The 22,860-nt window shown below is 35.0% G+C and overlaps 1 protein-coding gene across 2 annotated transcripts in view; it reads right to left on the reverse strand.

The window, feature by feature from the left end:
• Positions 1 to 2,971: 2,971 nt before the first annotated feature.
• Positions 2,972 to 22,860, reverse strand: part of LOC148951007 (transcription factor 15-like) — a 101,132-nt gene continuing 81,243 nt past the window's right edge. For both annotated transcript variants that reach the window (XM_089090555.1, XM_089090554.1), the window contains 3 exons: positions 16,680 to 16,810; positions 10,799 to 10,896; positions 2,972 to 3,278 (listed from right to left, as the gene is read on the reverse strand). In XM_089090555.1, the coding sequence (XP_088946681.1) occupies positions 3,096 to 3,278; positions 10,799 to 10,896; positions 16,680 to 16,810 (412 nt within the window). In that variant the 3' untranslated portion in view covers positions 2,972 to 3,095. The remainder of the gene's footprint in view (positions 3,279 to 10,798; positions 10,897 to 16,679; positions 16,811 to 22,860) is intronic.

Genomic DNA, 22,860 nt, shown 5'->3' on the forward strand with positions numbered 1-22,860 from the left:
TTTTATGTAGTTCTCTTAGCTGACAAATTCCAATTAAAGACAAGTTGACAGTAAAACGCAAGCATTACCTGTCCTAGCCTGAGGTATGTTTCCATTCAGGGGGTGTAAAGTGGGGTTATGTAAGACAGGAGAAACAGAGTAAAAATTTAATTTTATTTATAAATTTATATATAATTAATAAATTGGACTAGAAAGCTGAAAAGTTTGGAATAAAGTAAATAAAAAGGAGCTATAATTTGAAGTTACTTTCGACTTTTTTGCTTTTATCCATGCCGTGCAAGAGTCCAAAATATAAAAACACAAAAACAATTGTGGGGGAATAAATTAAAAGAATCTAGAATTTTCAATCAGGCCAATTAATTTCAAATTTTTTTTTGAATTTATAGTACTTTCGATTGCTTCAAATTTTCCATTTCTTAGGCTCCAGACCTTTTTTAAAAAAGCTACCAGGTGTCACATTAGATTTTTTTTTCTATTTTCTAGGAATTAAATCAGAAAAAAAACAGGCCAAATTTTAGATCCTTGTCCAAAGATCACTTGTGCAAAATTTCATTGTGCTGGTATGCTGGGTCAGAGAGCAAGATCTCTTTTCTTAGCATAGGAAAATTAGCATTGCAATGAATTTAGCGACATTCACCTTAAACGGAGCAAGACAAAGGAACAAAATGTACTTGTGAAATTTCCAGCATTCATAAGTGACAGCGTACTTAATCTATTCAGCGACTGACTAAAAAAAAGGTAAACTAAACCTTGAGGGCGAAACCATCAGAGCTGCTTTGACAACGGTGGTTAAAACGCTTTTGGGGACTGTAGTTCCACTATAGCCAATAATCAATCGTCTTTTCCCCCACCCTTTCTCTCGGATGTCCAAGGAGGAATACCAACTCATGCATTTCATTGGCTTCAGCCCCAAGAAAGGTTTTGGCTAGTGACGCCTAAGATTGTAGTAGCATTAAAAGGAGTAGCAGTAGTACTCCTGAAAATTCCAACTTATTACCCTTAACTGCTGATAAATATTGCAGATACGCCTTTTTCATAGTCTGTATGCACCTAGTGTCTATTGATTTAGCGTGTCGTCTCACTCGATATCCCCTGAAGTTTCACCTTAAGAGCCTTAGTATTTTTTTTTTTTTACACATCAAGCATCAAATATTTCCTCCTTTCCCAACAATAAATATTATAAGTAAACAATGGGCAAATTGCATAATTTATAGCCCTTGCCACAGTGGGTGTGGGGGTTGTGTCATCCCCGGAGGTATAGTTGTTAGAACTTTCAACTATTTTGAGCAAAGTGGAAATCTCAAAGTCATGATCAGTATTGAGGGGTGTCATCTAAACTGCGCCAGGGGGCAGGTTGTCCTCTAATCATTTTTGACTCTTAAAACAGGCAGCAGAACTTTCAATTTTTTATTGAATGATCCCCATTAGAAATTTCTTCGAGAACCCTAACCATACGAAGTGACCTAGGAAAACACCAATGAATACATTAAAGTCCACTTCGCTCATATTCACCTTTCTAAGTATCTGATTTTTGTGTTTGATACGATTATTCATAATAATTTCGTTTGTTTGAGTTTGATTTACTCATCAATAGGAGGTTCTGCTCATTTACCTTATTATTACTATAAAACTTTATATCTACTCGTCCTAGATTTTTTTGGCTCGTCGCATTCCTACGAAAAATATTTTTGTTGGATTTTTTTTCTAATTGATTTTCGGTTAAAAGAGAGAAAATGCCACAACATTATAAGATATTCAATGTTAAATCATGATTGTAAGATTTTCTGATATTCTTCCCTGAAATTATTGAGTGAATGATGGATTCTTGAAGAGTTTTAACATATATAAAACATGCTTTATCTAATATTTTGTCTGAAGCGCAAGCTATTCCAAAACTATTATGCAACGGCCATGCAAGGACGACACAGAATCTAGAAATCATAAGGTACAGATTAAGATTATTCCAAATACTCATTTTTACCATCCAAAGTGCATTTTACTGAAACTCATCGTTATAGAATAATTTTAATGGTATTTGTAAATTTCAATGACGGAGATTTAGAAGAAATTGTGCCAGAAATTTTTTTTTGATTAAGACTAAGTCAGCGACATGAAAATCAAAACAAATAAAACGCAGAAAAATTATCAATTGCTTTCGGATCTTTCAACATTTTTGAAAGAACGTTTTCTGACAAATCGGCAAACGCTTTCCTTTTAAATAAAGGAGATTCAAATTAATCTGTGCACAATTTGACAGCATAACTGATCACATTTTATAAGAAATGACAAAATTTAAACATAAACATGTGTAAATAGCCCTCTAGTAGAGATGGGGAAAGATGGACCCTCTCCCCCAAAGCAGACTGAGATAGTATGATAGTCCAAATTTTTCAGTGATTTTACGAGAGATGGTCAAAACAGAAGGTTTAAGTAGGAGGTTAATAAGGGGTATTGGTCTTCTATTACTTAACGTAATAATTTTTTTCGCTAACTTGGTTCTACTTGCCAGATTTTAGATAGGGGTCTGAAAATAAATTGTCATCTTCACCAGACTTTTATTTTACACTAATACAACAATGAAACAGCCAATGCATAAGGTGACTTATTCTTCTTCTTGATTAAAAGATGAATACATATAATTTACTAACCACCAACTAAGATGTTTTTGTATGTTAATCCTCCTCGTGCCAATGCTTTTAGAAAGTGATTTGTCGCTATTTTTTTATTCTCACAAAACCAAAAATTATTTTAACGAACATAATCGAACCAGTTGCCTTACAACTTTCTGTTCTATAGGAAAAGGTAGGGAGGGGCAAGGCAGGTTCAGATATTGTAAGCACATTACTTTTTATATCCTACTATATTTTAAAAACCATGACAAACTAAAATGCCCATTATATATATAGAATCGTCATGTGGTTGACTTCTTCTGCCTGTTATTAATCCTTGGAGAAAACAATATAGAAAATAATTAATCGCTCATTTTATTCTCGTAAAACATAACAATTAAAAACTATGGAAATACTTTTGACAATTATCTCTAATTAAACTAGGCACTCTGTAAGAAAAGCAACTCCCAAATAATATTAAAAAAATTATTTAAAATATACATTAGAAAAGTTAATGGGATAATTGTTATTCGACAAATGATTAAAGGGGAAATCAGTGACTGAATCAATAAAGCTTGGGGAAGAAGATGAAGAAAGGATTGTCTGAAAACTTGTTGCTGTGCTTGGCTCTGGGTAGCGGGGCGGCATTTCTTCAAGCTTGCTCGAACGCTAAAAAAATAAATATATATATATATACATATCTAAAATTCTGGAACTAATATCAATTGCTTAATATTATAAAGCGAACTCTTCAAAAAACAGGCATGTCAATCTTTTTAGTAGGAAAATAATTTTTCACGTAGATTAAAGGCTTTTAATCTTTTTGGCTTGCTACTTTCATTAAAAAAAGATTTATCAAATGTCTTTGAAACACAAAACTTCTCAAACCAATAAAATAAATAACGAAAGGGTTAAGGTTTTTGTGAATTTTAAAATATGTTGACACTTATTCAAAGTCTTACTGCCCGAAGAAGACTTAAACGTTTTCTAGATGGTGATATTTGCCACAGTGAGACGCTATGATGAAAATATATTGGAGCTATCTACCACCAGGGGCGTCCTGAGGGGGAGGGGAGGTGGGGGTGGGGCACCCCTCCCCCCAAAGTTATTGGTATTCGGCTGAAATTGAGCAAAATTCTTGATTTCTGGAGAAAATTTGGCATAAATCAGGTAGCGATTTGGTAAAATTTACGAAAAAGGCCACACAATGAAATGAGCCTCGGGACGCTCCTGTCTACCACTGCCTTTTAAGACTAACAGGTGACGGTTTAAGTAAGGTAATTAAATAGATACTAAAATTTATTTTTGAGACTATTAGGGTGAATCATATTACTGCACAACAGAATCCTTCAACTGCTCGTGAATAATTTCTTTCTAACAAAAACTACTTTGAACGATTTCACGATTCGTTAAACATTCCCAGATAACCACTAATGAGAACACTCAAAAGATATAAACAGTTTTCTTCTGGAATAGCTTGATACGTATATGTGGTTCCAGGGGAAGATCTAGGGCCACAAATTGTATAAATGATCCTTAAAAACAAAGGCTTTATTGATACATGTCTATAGAAGGTTGGACGTATTATACCCTACTAAATTTGGGATTGGGTAAAGATTTTAATAATAAAAAAAAGTTGTAGAGCCATGGAATCTAAAATCCCGCTATCCATTCTTTATGTTTATGTATTTCTGATACAATTAATTATCAATCCGAGTCTGATAATGGTCAATGATCATGGGTTATTCTTCAGCAGAAAGCAGTGGCAGGTCTTGCCTCTTCAATTTGCTTTTACTTACAGCAAGTATTAAGTATTATTATATAAGTATTACACTAATATATATATATATATATATATATATATATATATATATATATATATATATATATATATATATATATATATATATATATATATATATATATATATATATATATATATATATATATATATATATATATATATATATATATATATATATATATAACAGGGGCGTAGCTTCAGCTTTTTTATTGGGAGGGGGGCAAGGGGCAAGAGGGATAAACCTCCAAATGGTCAATGAGCATGGGTTATCCTTCAGCAGAAAGCAGTGGCAGGTCTTGCCTCTTCAATTTACTTATATTTGCAGTAAGTATTAAGTATAACTAAGTACTATTATATAAGTATTACACTAAGTAAGTAACTTACTGCCAACTATGACCTCTACTTTATTTTAATAAAGATATAATTTTAAAATCTACAAAATGATTGTGCCCCTAAAATTTCTGCACCCAGGGTGAGTGCCTCCTCAACCCGTTTCCTCTAAACCCACCTGTAGGGAAAGGGGTGTTAAAAAACTTGTTAAAAACACAAACCTAAATGTGTTTTAAAGACGTCTGAAAATTCTGATGATTCTCTTCCGAATTTTTCACCCGTTAGTCTGAGGGAAAATCAAGTTTCTTTGTTGAAAGGGGCCATCACAAATAAGAGCCAAAGCAGAGATTGGGCCATTAATTGAATCATATTTCTTAATTAATTGGGTGAAAGTTGAGCTGCCTTTACTGTTAAGATTTTCTTAACTATCTGTTCTTGTGTTACTATAAGAAGACGTAGAAGGGAATGAAATTCCTTTTCAATAACTTTTTCCTCTTGTTCTACTTTCCGTTGCTTTATAAAGTTAGTTCTGAGCCAAAGAAAGTAAGAGCTCTACCTTTTATTGATTTCATTAGCCTGTTAGAACCAATTAAAATAGACACAAATTATATTTTTAATAACGTTATAAAACACATCAAATTCGGGAGCTGGACAAAGCTGGTTTTTACAGAACTGGATAAGGGACCTAAAGTTTGGCCATCTTACATCGCTGAACCTAAGGACGTGCTTATTCTGGCTTAATAGTTTACGGAGTACGTAGCAGCCCAGCTGTCCCTATCCTGGGACACACATGAGAACTCTTCCACCTAATGGGGGTGGTATGTACCAAACGATTAAAAAGTAAAGATAGCCCGTTCCTTCCCTAAGCATTCAATAGGACATTTTCCTTCAAGCAATAACGAAAAAATGTTACTATTTAGCACAGTTCATATAATTATCCAGTATGATCATTCCCTATCTCACCCATTATAAAAACCCGGACCGGGGTGCGAGTGCTCCGGAGAACGTTTTTGCAGATATAAACATAGGCGGTATCAGATCTTTTCACGGGTAGACAAGTCAGATTTCTCTTGGACGCAAAACTTGGCTTCAACGTTGGAACACTAATTTTGAAGAAACTAATTTTAAATTAATTTATTCCAATACATACATGAAAATCGGTAGTTAGTAGTGTAATGTTATTATTAGATGTTTTTAGGAATTAAAAATAGGTTTCGAAGTCTCAAGCTGGTTTCAAAGGCATTTTGAGAAAGTTTCTGCCAAAATACGTGTTCCAGGGTAGTTGGACCGCTGATGGCAGATCAAATGAGAGGAGCTGTTTGTACGCGCCGATATAAATATATATATATATATATATATATATATATATATATATATATATATATATATATATATATATATATATACATATATATATATATATATATATATATATATATATATATATATATATATATATATATATATATATATATATATATATATATATATATATATATATATACGCTACGAAAACTTTACGAAAAAGAAAGTTTTTTTTAAAGAAAAGTAAAGGCCATATTAAACTTAAGATCAGTAGAAATAGAAGCCTACAAAAATTCAAACTCAAAACGACCAGAAATTATTATTAAAGAATAAAAAAGGAAAGGAGAATAATTAGTATGGCGGTAACACTGCATATAAATTTATATGAATGTATATTTAGTGGGCTGTACTACTGCAAAAGGTAAATATAACATTGGTTTAAGAATGGAAAGAAAGACAAAGAATAAATTTACGACGATAATCAAGTGAAAAATAAGTTCTATTTGAATAATGCCATAACGCGATGACATTTGATTATGATATTTGGCGCTTCGCATTGATATTTCAGTTTTAAAAGTTTTATCAATTTCTTCTGAAAGGGAAATTACGTGGTGGGCATGAATGTAGACTTGCAGCTAAATTAAATATATTTAGTTCCACTTTTCACGTATGTTTATTGATATTGGTTTGATTTTTATTGTCTGTAGTACTGAGGAACTCATTAAGGAGATAATCAAACACAAATTTTAAAAATTTTTACCCCTTTGTTCAAAAAAAAGAGATAATCAAATAATTAAACTACTAAAACTAAAATAATTACTTGCTAGTTTATTTTCCTTGATAGGTACGTCTCTCGATTTCCTGATTCTTAAATTTTACTTCGTAATATGCACGTGTGCGGAAAAAAAAATAATTATATGAACTGTGGCAATTACGAACAATGCACGTTGTAACCATTTCTCATACTAACCCGCTAATGCAGAAATAAATGGGAGGAGCTTTTTGTTCGCACCGAGAATGAAGACCAGAAATGATCTGCGATAAGCTTACTGGATAATTATATAAACTGTGCTATTTAGCAAAGACGATAATCGGTTAAATTCAAAAATATTACAGAATACATAAATAAGCAATGCACACACATCACACAAACATAAATTAAGCAGTGGATTCAGCTTCTACTAATACTGTCAGCAATGAGTCGGTGCAGGACAACAATGGTGTATTGTAAACACTTCGGGTGGGTGATGGTGAGTTTAATAAGCTCAGATTCTTTGCCAGCTTTACCATTAATGTTAAAGTGTATATCCCTATCCCCCTTCCACTTCTTTCAACCCCCGAACGCATTATAGGAGACATTATCTCTCAGCGGAACTACACACTATTCAAGCAGGCTCATGCATCGCGTCATTCAGTTGCATGTGATTTGAAAATAGCGTCTTAGCAAATCAAAAAGTACACCCTTTAAATTATAATTGTTGAAACCTTATACAGAAAAATTGCACGATATACGATTTTTGAACAACGGGAAAATGTCACTTTTTTTACATGGGGTGCAGTGATATGTCTTCTTAGTTTTCTTTGTCGCTATTGAGGTACTGTAACATCACAGAGAGCTGTTTAAGGACTCATAAAAGATAAATCTTATGTCTCATCTTTTTTTTTTTATATGGCTAGACTCGACAAGGCCGTCATAAAGTGCCACATAGTGCACTAAAAGCGCAATTTGGGTGAAATTTTTGGAACGGAAAGGCTGGGCTGGACACTTGGACTTCATAAAGAGCTAATTAAGGGCTCGCTTATAAGCAAATTTTTACATTTAATTTGTCTGTAAAAATTTGACTTTATAAGACAACCATGAAGTGACACTCGGCACCCAAAGAGTGCTTTGGGTTGTTTTTTTCTTTTTTTAAATAAAAAATAACAAAAAAGGGTGTTTTCCAATGAAAACACTCGGTGGATAATTTTCCCGGAAGCCGCTAGCGGAGACTAGCGGCTTCACCAATGGTCCCCGGCACAGCTATGTGGCAGACTTGTATATATTGATTCTCATTGTCGCTTTTCTTCTAACCACAGACAATGTGAACTTCTTCTTGATACTATGGCGTCACCATAGTTTCGTTATAACCACCCTGGGAAAATTTGAATTTTTCCTTAAAGATGTCACCTGTTTAGATCTTTCTTGTGACCAGAAATTTCAATAAGCCAGTTTACCTAAAAAAAAAACTATATAATATAACGTGATCTTTCATTAAAGAGAAATTTTTATTTGAAAGACATTCTCCAAATACTTCCTCAATGAAATTACCACTGGAAATTATATCTCTCGGTAATTCGATTTCATTGAAGTTATTTTTGGGAAGATTTCTATTTCCCAGGTCCAGGATGTACTTTGCAAATGCTTCCTGTATCGAGCCGCATATTTATTTCTGAGGATACATCTTTTAAATACTTCCAAAGGCAACTGTTTTATTTGACAAAAAACTATGGCCGGTATTAAAAATAAGCACAGTGTATGCTTTATTAAATGCAGGAGGGTTGAACAGTCTATAATCAACACCATCTAGCTCAGTGAAAATGAGCTGCAACTTTGGGGGCTATTGTCCCAGTGAAGCAGCACGTTCAATTACATCATCTTCCGCATCTCGCATTTTCTTGTAACCTTTTTCATAGTTGCGTCTTGCAGTATTTCTTCCAAGAGATCCATTAGGTTGCGAGAGATCCCATAATTTAAAGGATCCCCGAAGTGTGCTTCAACACCTTCATGGGAATCTAAAAAGTACATAAAAATTGTTCTTCAAACCTAGTATTCCTTCATTTCCATTTTTGACTCGTTCTGATTCTATTTTACTTGTCTTCTAACCTTCTTCTAACATTCTTCTCCATTTTGATTTTCGACTCGTACTGATAATCGCTGTCACATGTCTTCTACACGCATGATTCTATGTTCTTTATTTTCATTTTTAATTTCTTCTGATCCTTGTTGTCGCATGTCTTCTAATCGAAAAATTCTTTGCTCTTCACTTTCGTTTTTACTTGTTTTGATGCTTGCTGTCATGTCTTTTAACCGTAAGTGTCATACTTCATTTTCTCAAACTTATGACATAACTAGATCATTTTTTCAGGCCACAAAATCCCAGGATTCCAATTTTCAAAAAAAAAAAAAAAAAATGAAGCCTTTTATGAGAAAAAATCTATAAATAGGTAAATACACGATTATTCCCTGTTTAAAGTATATATATATATATATATATATATATATATATATATATATATATATATATATATATATATATATATATATATATATATATATATATATATATATATATATATATATATATATATATATATATATATATATATATATATATATATATATATATATATATAAATATATAGGCCCAAGTCGCTACCCGAGTGAAGTAAAGTTCACCAAAAAAGTCTGTGGACCTTCACCAAGATCTGAATATATATCGTGCAGGGTAGCTATATTCCTTGTTGTACTATACTACCCCAATGAGATGGGTCATAAATTGGCGACAGATTTGTCTAAGAGATGTTTTGCAAGCTTAACTCAGATCACTATTGCTGTCGTTTTACAGTTTGCATAATCATTGTAGCATATTTGGCATTGATATTAGACATTCTCAAGTTTCAAATTAAATGTACAAGAATTTTATGTGATTTAAAATGTATCTCCGTGCAAAATAACTGCTTTTTTGGTTCCTAAAAAAGCATTAAACAAACATATGTTTATAAACTTACATTTCAGAAATAAGTTGTTACATAAAGTTGGCTGATACCACAGGGTTTCTTAAAAGTGGAACAAAATTAATAGATATAAACAAAAAAGAACTCCCGCTAATTAACAGGAAACAAAAACTGTCTTCTTCAATTTAAGAAACAGTAGGAGGATCCTATTGATAACTGTTACAGCTATTTAAGTAAATCGAATAGAAATTAAACCAGTAAATGAGACCCTTAAATAAATATAATATAAGATGCCCTCCCTCCATTTTTCCGGCTAACATGGACTTATTTTTGAGGCTTAGTTCTATCCAGGATTCTATATTACAAATATCCAGCTCATTTAGGATTAGAGAGCGACAATACAAAATGACTCACATTTATGTAATTAAGAGCACTTAATTGTGTGTTTTTGTAACTCAGGGAAAGATAGCATGGCCCTCCCTCACGCCCCCCCTCCCGAAAAAACTTCCTTCTTGCTGCTTTAGTTGTTTTGCTGTGTTTAAGATCTGTTTTAAGCAGAATTAAGGACACTATTTGACATCCTTTAATATGGATCGTTTAGCCCAATTTTTGAATGCGTCATTACAAATAATGCTAAGAAAGCATAAAAACAATGTCTAAATAATTTCATAGTATAGTGAAAGCCAAGACATTATGTATGTTACAATTCTCGGTATTAAAACGTTCTCTCTTAAAGCACACAGGGATTTTATTGTCTCATCCTGATCCGTATCAATTACTCATCCTAACGGGGTATTTCATTCTATACAGAACCGTTACTTTGTCGATTCCTCATTATTCTGTCATGCATTTGATATCCTCAAATGATTCCCAACCCTCAAATGTATCTTAGGCACGTGCCGTGCTTATACTCACCAGGCAGGGTTCCCAGTGCGTTTGCAGTGGAGCCTAGCGCAGTACTCCTACATATTTAATATTTAGGGAGTCAGTACACCAGTCAGTTAGGTGACTACGGAATAAAAGATACAGTACTTACCAATCTTTTTAAGCTGGATATACAAAAAGTGCAGACTGGTTTTGCTGGCTCTCCTGGTTTCAGTTGTAAAGGCCTTAAGCAGGGCTGCTCACACGTTCCTGAAATAAAATTCAGAAATTTCACATATCTACTTCTAAGTTCTGCAGCAGAAAAGGGATAAATAACCATATAAAAAGAAAGCTAAGACCGTCTCAAGGTGTAATAAATATTATCAGACCCAGAAAATTGGCATTTCAATATTTGACTTCGGGGGAAGGCCAGGTCCAGGAAAGAAGGATTAGCTGATTTATCCCCTTCCCTGAAATATCTCTAAGCCTCGTAAATTAGTCTTAAAAATGAGACTGAAAAACCCTTATTTGAAGCTATTAGACGCAATTACACGGAAGTAAATACCATACTCTTCATTTTGGTGACTTCTCCCCCGAAGAAAAAATTCGGGTACGGCCCTGCTTAAGGGTAACGGCCAAAAATTGATTAGTGGTTCAAGTGTTCCCTTTTGGTGGGAGGGGTGTTTACTTGATTAACTAGGGAATAACTAGAAAGACGAAGTGTATTTTGTCTAACAAAGGTTCGTGGAAAATATTTTTATCAAGAGTAGATCGTAGATAGCCTTCAATGTATGGAATTTAGCAGCCTACTCAATACAGATAATTCATTGAATAAAAGGCTTCAATAAATCAAAATTTATTGTTATTATTTAAAGTTAAAGCTAATTAATCCTCATGGGGCAGCTACGGCCATACTTAACTTATATACAAATAAGACAACTGTGAAGTATGGTGTATTTCTCTAAAGATATACCGTCTTATTGGTCCCCAGTGGGGGTTGATCAAGCCTCCACGAGGACAAGACCTTGGGTAGCGTGGTAGGCAGGATTCGTATCTACTCAAGATGTTGCTAAAACTACTTTAATAAACTAATAGACAAAATACAATACTAGAGTACACTCGTGAACAGTCTTCTTGAAGCCGTAGAGAATCCGAGCTATAGTCAACTTGCACCGGCTGGCACCGTTGATTTGGAAGTGGCTGCTGCACTTTCCAAGCTCACCGTCTATAGTTGGCTAGTGGAGGTTGCTGGAACTCTCCGACGGCAGTTGATGTGGATGTTATTGTTAAACTCTCCCAGCGCACCGTACTTTATAGAAAGGTGGAAGTTGCTCGAACTCTCCCAGCGGTTTTCCTCTAACCACCTGTCACTGTTGGTTCCAAAGCTGAACAGTCCAAAAGTTGTCTTTTCCCCCTTCTTATCTTCCAAGGCCCAAGCATACAATTCTGGTTCCATGACCCCCAAAGTAGCCTCTCATTGGCTGGTAGGTTTTTGGTCATGGTGATGGACTTCCTTGAATAGAAAAGAAGGCAGAAACAAGTACTTAAAACAACACATACCAACTATACCCTTGAAGTGGAACATGCACTAAATACCAAAAATATACCCTTAATGTAATAAAACACTAAATACGAGAAATACACTTATATCTAACTTGCGTAAGCCTAGCAACAATCTTTACACAACAGAGGTCAAAAACTAACTGTTAAGGAGCTAATTTACTTTATAATAATTTTGAAAACTAAATGAGTGTCTATTAAAGTTTTGTTAAACTTTTTCAGTGAAAGATTTTAAGTCGGTTTGGTAAAAATCTCGGGTTGAAACCTTCGGTTAAAAAGACAATTAAGGCATTTTTTTCTTTACAGTTAAAAAGAAAAATTCTGGGAAAAGCGGAGTATATGCAACGAAGGATATACTCTAAAAGATCGCTCTGTCTCGTCCATTATAAAGTTTTTTAGTTTGTGTGGCCAAACTATTTGGAATGGTCTTGGCGGTCTTACCATAACTTTTAGAGCTTGGAGCAGAGACCTGAATAAAGTTGATCGGAAATGTTTGGGGAAATGATAGGCGTGGGGGGATTCTCCCTTTGATTACTTTATACTATTAAAAATGGCAATAGCCCCTTTCAATTCCCAATCAAATTAGCCCTTTTTGAAGTTTCTATGACAACACTTCCTACAAGAACCTTATATGCCCCCAGGGCATAACTTACAACCCTTGCCATGAGGGTTGTGGGCGAGTGTCCTTTAAATTACTTTAAATTACGTTGAACAAAATGGGTGTCTCAAAATTTTGATTGGATGTGTTTGGGGAAATGGTGGCGTGAGAGGAGGGTTAGTTGCCCTTCAATCACTTTCGACTATTAAAAGGGGCACTAGCCCTTTCAATTTCCAATCGAATGAGCCTTTTTTGGAGTTTCTACAACAACGTTTTCTATAAAAACCTTATATGACCCCAGGGCATAACTTACACCACTTACCCCGAGGGATGTGGGGGAGGGTGTCATCCTCAAAAACATAATTTCCAGAGCTTTCAACTACGTTGAAAAAAATGGCTATCTCAAAATTTTGATTGGAAGTTTGGGGAAATAGTGGGCCTGAGAGGAAGGTTAGTTGCCCTCCAATCATTTTCAACTATTAAAAAGAGCACTAGCCCTTTAAATTTCCAATCGAATGAGCCCTTTTTGAAGTTTCTACGACAACGCTTTCTATAAAAACCTTATGTGCCCCCAGGGCATAACTTAAATTCTTACCCTGAGGGATATGGGGGGGGGGGGTCAGTCTCAAAGACATAATTTCCAGAACTTTCAACTACGTTGAGCAAAATGGCTATCTCAAAATTTTCATTGTAGGGGTTTGGGCAAATGATGGGCGTGAGTTGCCCTCCAATCACTTTCTACTATTAAAGAGGGCACTCCCTTTCAATTTCCAATTGAATGAGCCCTTTTTGAAGTTCTTACTACAACACTATCTATAAAAACACTGTATGCCCCTGGGGAACACCTGAGGGGTGTGGGGGGTATGTCATCCTCAAAGACATAATTTCCAGAACTTTCAGCTACGTTGAACAAAATGGCCATCTCAAAATTTTGATTGGATGTGTCTGGGGAAACGGTTTGTGTGAGAGGGGGGTTAGTTGCACTCCAATCACTTTCGGCTATTAAAAGGGGCACTAGCCCTTTCAATTTCCAATCAAATGAGCCCTTTTTGAAGTTTCTACGACAACGCTTTCTATAAAAGCCTTATGTGCCCCTAGGGCAAAACTTACAACCTTTGTCCTGAGGGCTCTGAGTGGGCTATCATCCTCAAAGACCTAATTTCCAGAACTTTCAACTACGTTGAACAAAATGGATATCTCAAAATTTTGACTGCTTGTGTTTGGGGATGTGGTGAGTGTGAGAGGGGGGTTAGTTACCCTCCAATCGCTTTCAACTATTAAAAAGTGGTGTAACCCTTTCAATTTTCAATCGAATGGGCCCATTTGAAGTTTTTACGACAACGCTTTCTATAAAAACCTTATATGCCCCAAGGCATAACTTACAACCCTTGCCCTGAGGGCTAAGGGGAGGGAAGGGGGGGTGTCATCCTCAAATACCTAATTTTCAGAACTTTCAACTACGCTGAACAAAATTTCTATATCAAAATTTTGCTTGGATGTGGTTGGGGAAATGGTGGGCTTGAGAGGGGGTTAGTTGCCCTCCAATCACTTTCTACTATTAAAAAGGACACTAGCCCTTTCAATTTCCAATGGAATGAGTCCTTTTGAAGTTTTTTTTACGACAACATTTTCTATAAATACCTTATATGCCCTCAGGCCATAACTTACAACCTTAGCCCTTGTGCCAGCATCGTTCTTTACTTGGGCAGCGCTCTTAACTTGAGCCCTTTTTGAAGCTTCTACGACAAAACTTTCTATAAAAACCTTATGCATTGTCCTGAGGGCTATAGGAGGAAGACTGTCATCCTCAGACATAATTTCCAGACCTTACAGTATTGGTGAACAAAATGGCCGTATTAAAATGTTGACAGAAGATGTTTGGGGAAATGATGGGCGTGGGGGGGACTTATTCTCCCTCTGATCACTTTCAACTATTAACAAGGGCAATAGCCCTTTCAATTTCCAATATAATGAGCCCTTTTTGAAGTTTCTTCGACAAAACTTTCTATAAAAACCTTATATGCTCCCCAGGGCATAACTTGAAACCCTTGCCCTAAGGGCTGTGGGGGGAGTATCCTCCTCGAAGATATAATTTCCAGATCTTTCAACTACATTGAACAAAATGGCTATCTCAAAATTTTGATTGGATGTGTTTGGGAAAACGGGGGGGGGGATGAGGGCGTGGAAGGTGAGTTAGTTACCTTCCAATCACTTTCGACTATTAAAAAGAGCACAAGCCCTTCCAATTTCCAATCAAATGAGCCCTTTTCTAAGTTTCTACGACAAATCCTTCGATATGAAGTGCCCTGGTCTAAAAGAAACATACGGTACCAAAAATCTAAAAGAAACAAACCAGAAAAAAAATTATATAAAATAATACATTGTGCCAGCATCGCTCTTTACTTAGGCAGCGCTCTTAACTTGAACCTTTTATGAAGCTTCTACGACAAAAATTTCTATAAGAACATTATGCCTTATGCACTGTCCTGAGGGCTATAGGGGGAGGGTTGTCATCCTCAAAGACATAATTTCCAGACCTTTGAACTTTGTTGAACAAAATGGCTATATCAGAATGTTGATCGGAGATGTTTTGGGAAATAATGGGCGTGGGGGGGGGGGGTGATTCTCCCTCTGGTTAGTTTCAACTATTAAAAAGGGCAATATTCCTTTCAATTTCCAGTTGAATGAGTCCTTTTTGAAGTTTTTTACGGCAACGTTTTCTATAAAAACCTTATACGCCCCCAGGCCATAACTTACAACACTAGCCCTAAGGAGTGTGTGTGTGTGTGGGGGGGGGGGGTATATCATACTCAAAGATATAATTTCAAGACACTTAAACTACGTTCAACAAAATGGTTATATAAAAATGTTGATTGGAAGGGTTTGGGGAAATGATGAGTGTAGGGGGGGCATTCGCCCTCTGATCCCTTTTGTCTATTAATAAGGGCACTGGCCATCTCAATTTCCAATTGAATGAGCCCTTTTTGAAATTTCTACGACAAACACTTTCAATAAAAACCCTTACATGCCCCCAGGGCATAACTTGCAACCCTTGCCCTGAGGGCTGTGGGGGAGTTCCCTTGAAGACATAATTTCCAGATCTTTCGACTACTAAAATTTTGATTGGATGTGTTATGGGGAATGGTGGGCGTGGAAGGGATGTTAGTTGCCTTCCAATCACTTTCGGCTATTAAAAAGGGCACAATCCCTTCTAATTTCCAATCGAATGGGCCTTTTTCGAAATTTCTACGAGCACTCCTTTGATACGAAGTGCCCTGGTCTAAAAGAAAAGAAAATCAATAAACAATACGTTGTGCCAACATCGTTCTTTACTTAGGCAGCATTATTGCGCTGCCAATGAAACAGACTGCTTTTCCTTGTCGTTTAAAGTAGGAATTGTAATTTTTCTGCATAGGGCTGAATATGGTGGTTCTAATGGTGCAGTTTTAATTTTGATGCGACGCCGTTTTCGAGGAGATTTATATATTTGTTTTACAACAAAAATTTTTACCATTAAAATTAGTCGAAATAATAATTACCATTTCTGAATCAGCTTCAGATGGGAATTTTTTCTCAATAGACAGTTTTGTTAAAATATGTTTCTAAATGCACACACACGGACATATACATATATGTTTATGATGTATAGTAATAGCAAAGAAGTGTATAGCCTACGTAGCGTCTGGTAGTTCCACAGTGAAACATCCGAAGTCACAAATAAAACACGCAATAACAGAACTAAGGGAAACTACCTCGACCCTATTGCTAAAAAAAAAGGATGCTTGGTGTATTTGCATGAGTAAGAGCTGGGAAATCAGCACTAGGTAAGGCTTTACAATGATAATTAACTATCAATAAAAACATTTGAAAATTCACACTTGGCAATTTGATATACCTTCAGAGAGTTGAGCTCCCAAGTGAGCTATATAGCTTGTAGCTAGTCTCAGAGTTTCAATCTTAGATAGTTTTCTGTCTGCTGGCTCTGTTGGTATAAGTGTTCTTAACGTCACGAAGGCTGCATTCACACTAAAATTAAATAATAATAATAAGCCCATGCCAGACTTCCTGAAGTGTATAATCATTCACACTTTTTGGTTACTTAATTTCTTACATATGCTTAAGGTTTATGTCCACTCTGAAAAACGCAGTTTTACGACGATCTTGCAGTTGTAACTTGCACAAAAAGATCAAAATGCTTATATCATTGGATTCATTAGTTGCAGATCTATCCATTCACCGAGCAATAATTATGATATTACTTGAAATTTCTCTTTGGTAAAATTCTAAACTTGATTAAAAAATAGGGAACCCGCACTTTTACAAACGATTTTTAATCAATTTCCAGTGCATTTTTAATCTAAGAACCCTTCTACACCAAATTTCTAAAATATAATTTGGCAGATGGATAAAATTGAATGTGATTTATGGAAAAATATCAAAATTGTCTTTTTTCTTTGATTTACAAAAATCGTAGGAAAGCAGAAAAATAATATCCTAAAAATTACATAGTGAACATAATCCTTAAAATACAGATTTTCAATAGTTGAAAACCTCACTCAAATTTAACTCTTGGGTAAGGAGGTGGGGAACATGAGGTGTCATATGTAATACTATCCTTGTCAGAACTCCTGCACTGAGAAGCGTCGGAAAAATACACCCAATTTGGAAGCTTCTCCTGGTCACCTTAGGCTTTTTTCAAAGCTGGATTTAAGGCTTGTATGAGAATATTTAAACATGACCCTAACTGTTGGAATTAGTAAGTCTTCATCATCATTACAAATATTGCCGCAAAGTCAGCTCGAAGCTTCTGGAATAATAACTGTAATGAATAGCCCTCATACAATGTAGAAAAATTTAAAAAAATAACAATAAAAGGTGAAAAGTGAAGTGCGAAAAAACTTAGAATATATTTTGAAATGGATTCATTTTTTAATTGTGAAAAATTATTAAGGTGACTACATACTTTATTGACGTTTATGTTAAAACAAATGTAATTGAGTCATTGCTTTTATACTCATTTTCATATTTAAAAAATGTTAACATCGGATAAAAGTATAACATACTAGCCGAAAAGCCCAGCTTTGTAGACCTTTGGCTCCCATATTTGTACCTTAATTTTCGTCTGACCGTTGCACGAGCCTTGAGCTTTTAATGCTGACTATTGGTCCGCTTAGGCAGAGTCTAAATGTAAAGAAAAAATCCTATGTAAAATTTTCTGATTAAACATAGCGTTGCTTTTGCAATGGTCCAATTACTTTTATTATTTTCCTCTTTTCTTCTGACGCAATTAAATTTTAGAGAAAATCTTAGGGAACCTCCTCCTATCCCCCCTCTCATTTCCCCAAAGTAATCCGATTAAAATTTTCGATCAAAGCTTTGTGGACATTTGGCCCCACATATGGTTTTCAATTTTCATCGGACCCGTGCTCGGGCCTTAAGCTTTTAGTGTTGTCTATCGGTTTTCTTGGGCAGAGACTAAATCTAAAAACAAAATTATAAAATTTACCGATTAAACATAACGTTGCTTTTTATTATGGTCCAATCATTTTTTTTCTTCTTTTCTTCTGGGGGTATTTAGTCCAACGTTATTTTGGGTTTGTTTAATATTACAAGCGGTAGTTTAAATAAAACAAAATACCATGGAAAAATATTTCGCTCCCTCTTCCCCCCCCCTTAAGTAGATTCTTTATCCATCTATACATATACTTTAGTCCAGTATTAATGTTTTACTCCATAAATGCACTTTTTTCTTAAAAAATGCACAAATTTAATATATATTCTACGCAAATTTGGTTCTACGCAATATATACGGAATTTAATAAAATGTTATATTGGATCTGTTTAATATAACACGGTGGGAGGTTATACTTAAAACAAAATAACCATAAAAAAATATTTCACCCCCTCCTTGTCAACTTTAATCGGATTCCTTATCCATCTGCACGTGTAACTTAGTTCAGTATGGATTTTTTATTCCATGAATACAATTTTTCTCGACAGGAATATATTATTTATAATATATAAGGAATATATTCTCGATATTCGGACTTTTTACCGACGGAAAACAGTTTTTACATCAGGCTAAAACATTCGATCCTAAAATTCAGTCCAGTAGCTTGACGGCCGTGCCAGTTCGGCTTAGGTTGTAGGTTTTACACCTTTGTTGTATTTATACATTATAATAATCGGGATTCTTATAAATAGATAATTTCAGAAGTTTACAGACATAGCCAATTAATTCATACGATGCTGTTTTAAATCGGTAAAGGGTTGAATGCTAAGAGATAATTAATTAAGTGAAAAGTGTTTGTCATAATATATACTAATTTGCCCTTTTGAGCCCAACTTGTGTTAATTTCTGCTCGTTTTGAGTTTGACTCGGTTATTTATTGTAATTTCTGTTCGTTTTGGGTTTCATTTATTTATCAATCCTGATTTGTGGTAGTTTCACGCTTGGTAGATTATTTGATTTTATTTTTACTCATTTCTTGTTTAATGGGGTTCTTTACTTTCCTTTGAAAAACTTATTTTGTGGAAAAAGTTTTTTTAATTAATTTCTCTTCGTTTTGTATTGACATAGTCTTTTCAGGGAAAAAGAAAATAATATTTTTAATCTTTTCGTTTGTTTAAGAATTTATAGTTTGGACTGCTATTTGTATGCTGGAGAAAAGTTTTCAGCAGTATTTAACAACACACACCCTATTTAACAACATACAACATACCTACAAATAGTAGAGTTTAATTTAGTTTCATACCTCCTCTAGTTGACCTGAAATGGAAAACTTGATACCATTCGCAAAAAAATCTGTTTACTTTCTTTGATAGCTTGGATACATTTACGCTATTTTGATTTGGTTAAATCTTAAGAGCACAAGCAGCCCCGAAATTTTGAACATAATACCCTCAGTCGTTCTTTGGATACTGCTGAGATGTCTTATTGGGAATTAGCATTAACACAGTGCATTTTGATTTATATTATGTTTTTGATTTATTTTTATGTTTTGATACATTTTGATTTATATTTTATTTATATTATGGCAACATTTAGTTTTTAAACATAAATTCAAATGGGAGGGTGGGCGTGGGAGGGGGATTAGTTTCCCTCCAATAACTTTCAACTATTAAAAAGGGCATCAGCCCTTTCTATTTTCAATCGAATGAGCCGTTTTCGAAGTTCCTACGACAACTCCTTCGACACAAAGTGCCCTGGTCTAAACAACAAAACAACAAAAAAATAATACATTATAGGCTACCCATATCGATCTTTACTATAAAAATGTCAAGCCTTCCAATCACTTTTGACTATTAAAAAAGGCACTAGGCCTTTCGATTTCCAATCGAATGAGCCCTTTTTGAGTTTCTACGACAATACTTCCTATAAACACCTTATATGCCCCAAGGGCATAAATTACAACCCTTAGCCTAAGGGCTGTGAGGGTGGTTGTCATCCTCTAAGACCTAATATCCAGAACTTTCAACTACATTAAACAAAATGGCTATCTCAAAATTTTGATTGGATGTGTTTGCGGAAATGGTGGGCGTGGAAGGGGTGTTAGTTGCCTTCCAATTACTTTCGACTATGAAAAAGGGCACAAGCCATTTCAATTTCTAATCGAATGAGCCCTTTTTTAAGTTTCTACGACAACGCGTTCTGTAAAAACTTTATATGCCCCCAGGGCATAACTAACAACCCTTGTCCTAAGGGCTGCGAGGGGGATGTCATCCTCAAAAACCTACTTACAAAACCTAAGACTAAGTTGAATAAAATGGCTATCTCAAAATTTTGATTGGATGTGTTTGGGGAAATAGTGGGCGTGGAAGGGGTATTAATTGCCTTCCAATTACTTTCGACTATTAAAAAGGGCACTAGCCATTTCAATTTATAATCGAATGAGCCCTTTTCGAAGTTTTTACGACAACGCATTCTATAAAAACTTTATATGCCCCCAGGGCATAACTCACAACCCTTGTGCTGAGGCCTGCGAGGGGGATGTCATCCTCAAAGACCTACTTACAGAACCTAAAACTAAGTTGAATAAAATGGCTATCTCAAAATTTTGATTGGATGTGTTTGGGGAAATAGTGGGCGTGGAAGGGGCATTAATTGCCTTCCAATTACTTTAGACTATTAAAAAGGGCACTAGCCATTTCAATTTCTAATCGAATGAGCTCTTTTCGAAGTTTCTAAGACAACGGGTTCTATAAAAACTTTATATGCCCCCGGGGCATAACTTACAACCCTTGTCCTGAGGGCTATGAGGGGGTTGTCATCCCCAAAGACCTACTTACAGAACTTAAAACTACGTTGAATAAAATGGCTATCTAAAAATTTTGATTGGATGTGTTTGGGTAAAAGGTGGGCGCGAGAGGGGGGTTAATTGCCCTCCAATCACTTTCGACTATCACATGCCCTTTTAATTTCCAATCGAAGGAGTCTTTTTTGAAGTTTCTACGACAACGCTTTCCATAAAATCCTTATATGCCCCCAGGGAATAACTTACAACCCTTGCCCCGAGGGTTGTAGGAGCGTGTCCTCCTCAAAAATATATTTTCTATCTGGAAATCAACGACGCTGAACAAAACGACTGTCTCAAAATTTTGTTTGGATGTGTTTGGGGAAATGATGGGCGTGGGGGGGGGGGCGAAGTACCTTCCAATCACTTTCGACTATTGAAAAGGGTACTAACCCATAGAGTTTCCTATCGAATGAGCCTGTTTTGAAGTTTCTATGACAACACCCTTCTATAAAAACCTTATATGCCCCTATGGCATAACTTAAAAACCTTGCCCCGAGGGTTGTGGGGGAGTGTCCTCCTCAAAAAGATATTTTCTATCTGGAAATCAACTACGCTGAACAAAATGGTTTTCTCAAAATTTTAATTGGATGTGTTTAGGGGAATGATGGGCTTGGGGGGGGGGGGGCTAGTTGCCCACCAAACAATTTTGACTATTAAAAAGGGCACTAGCCACTCCTATTTCCAATCGAATGAGCCCTTTTTTAATTTTCTACGACAACACCTTCGATACGAAGTGCCCGGTTATGGAGAAGAAAAATAAAATAAATAATACATTGTGCCCATATCGTTCTTTACTTCGGCAGCGCTATCGTGCTGCCTATGATTGATAATATTTTGATTCTATAAAAATTGTTCTTAATTGGTTTGCTTTTACTGTACCAAAGCTCCCATATTATTTTGTGTTTTCAGTAAAGCGCTAAGTTTGTATAATCCTAAAAGCATAGGGAAACATAATTAATTGGTTTATTTGAACTAGTTATATTGATATATATTAAATATGTTGTGTAGTAATAATTTTTGTCCGTTTTAAGTTTAACCTTCGCTCTTTACTTCCCTCGGAAACCTTTTTTTTTTTTTTTAAATTAATTATTGTTCGTTTTTTATTAAAATTTAATGCAGAAACAACGCTGCCATGATCTTTTTTATTTATACGGAATAATGTATGATCGTTTAAGTTTTAGTGTCACTTCTTAGTTTCAGATGAAAACTTATTTTTCGTATAATTTCTAATTATCACCGATCTAGGGGAGATAAGGCAGCTCTTAAAAATTCTGCAAACAACCTTGACAGCTAAGAAAAACTTTTAGTCTATAACATAAAGTTCATTATCCATACTTCACAAAACAATACATTTTTTTCAGGAACGTTTGTTTTCCGATGAGCAAAAAGCTGTTTTTACTCGGCCGACTTCGCCTAAAAAAGCCGTAATGAAGAAAGGGCTTTAAAAATCACCTACTGAGGAGCAAAAACTAGAAGGCTACTGTAACAAAAGAAAGCTGTTTAAGGGCTCATTTAAAAGCTTATATCTATACTTAATCACTTTTTATAAATTTGACTTGATAGCCCCTTCCCACAATGTGCACTTTCGGTTGTTTCCCCAAGTTTTTTAAATGAAACAAGTGCCTTTTGCAATGAAAAGGCAATATTATATTTCCAATATTATATGTTTGTAGGTAGTTAAAGGAGATGATTTTTTTTTTTTTTTGTAAATTTGTGCTCAAATAATAACATTCGAAAAAAAAAAAAGAGATAAATTTGGTCTTGGAAGGAGGTTTAGTT

Source organism: Artemia sp. Qi Xiang Cuo, chromosome 6, assembly GCF_049724085.1.
Source record: "Artemia sp. Qi Xiang Cuo chromosome 6, ASM4972408v1, whole genome shotgun sequence".
Lineage (NCBI taxonomy): Eukaryota > Metazoa > Arthropoda > Branchiopoda > Anostraca > Artemiidae > Artemia > Artemia sp. Qi Xiang Cuo.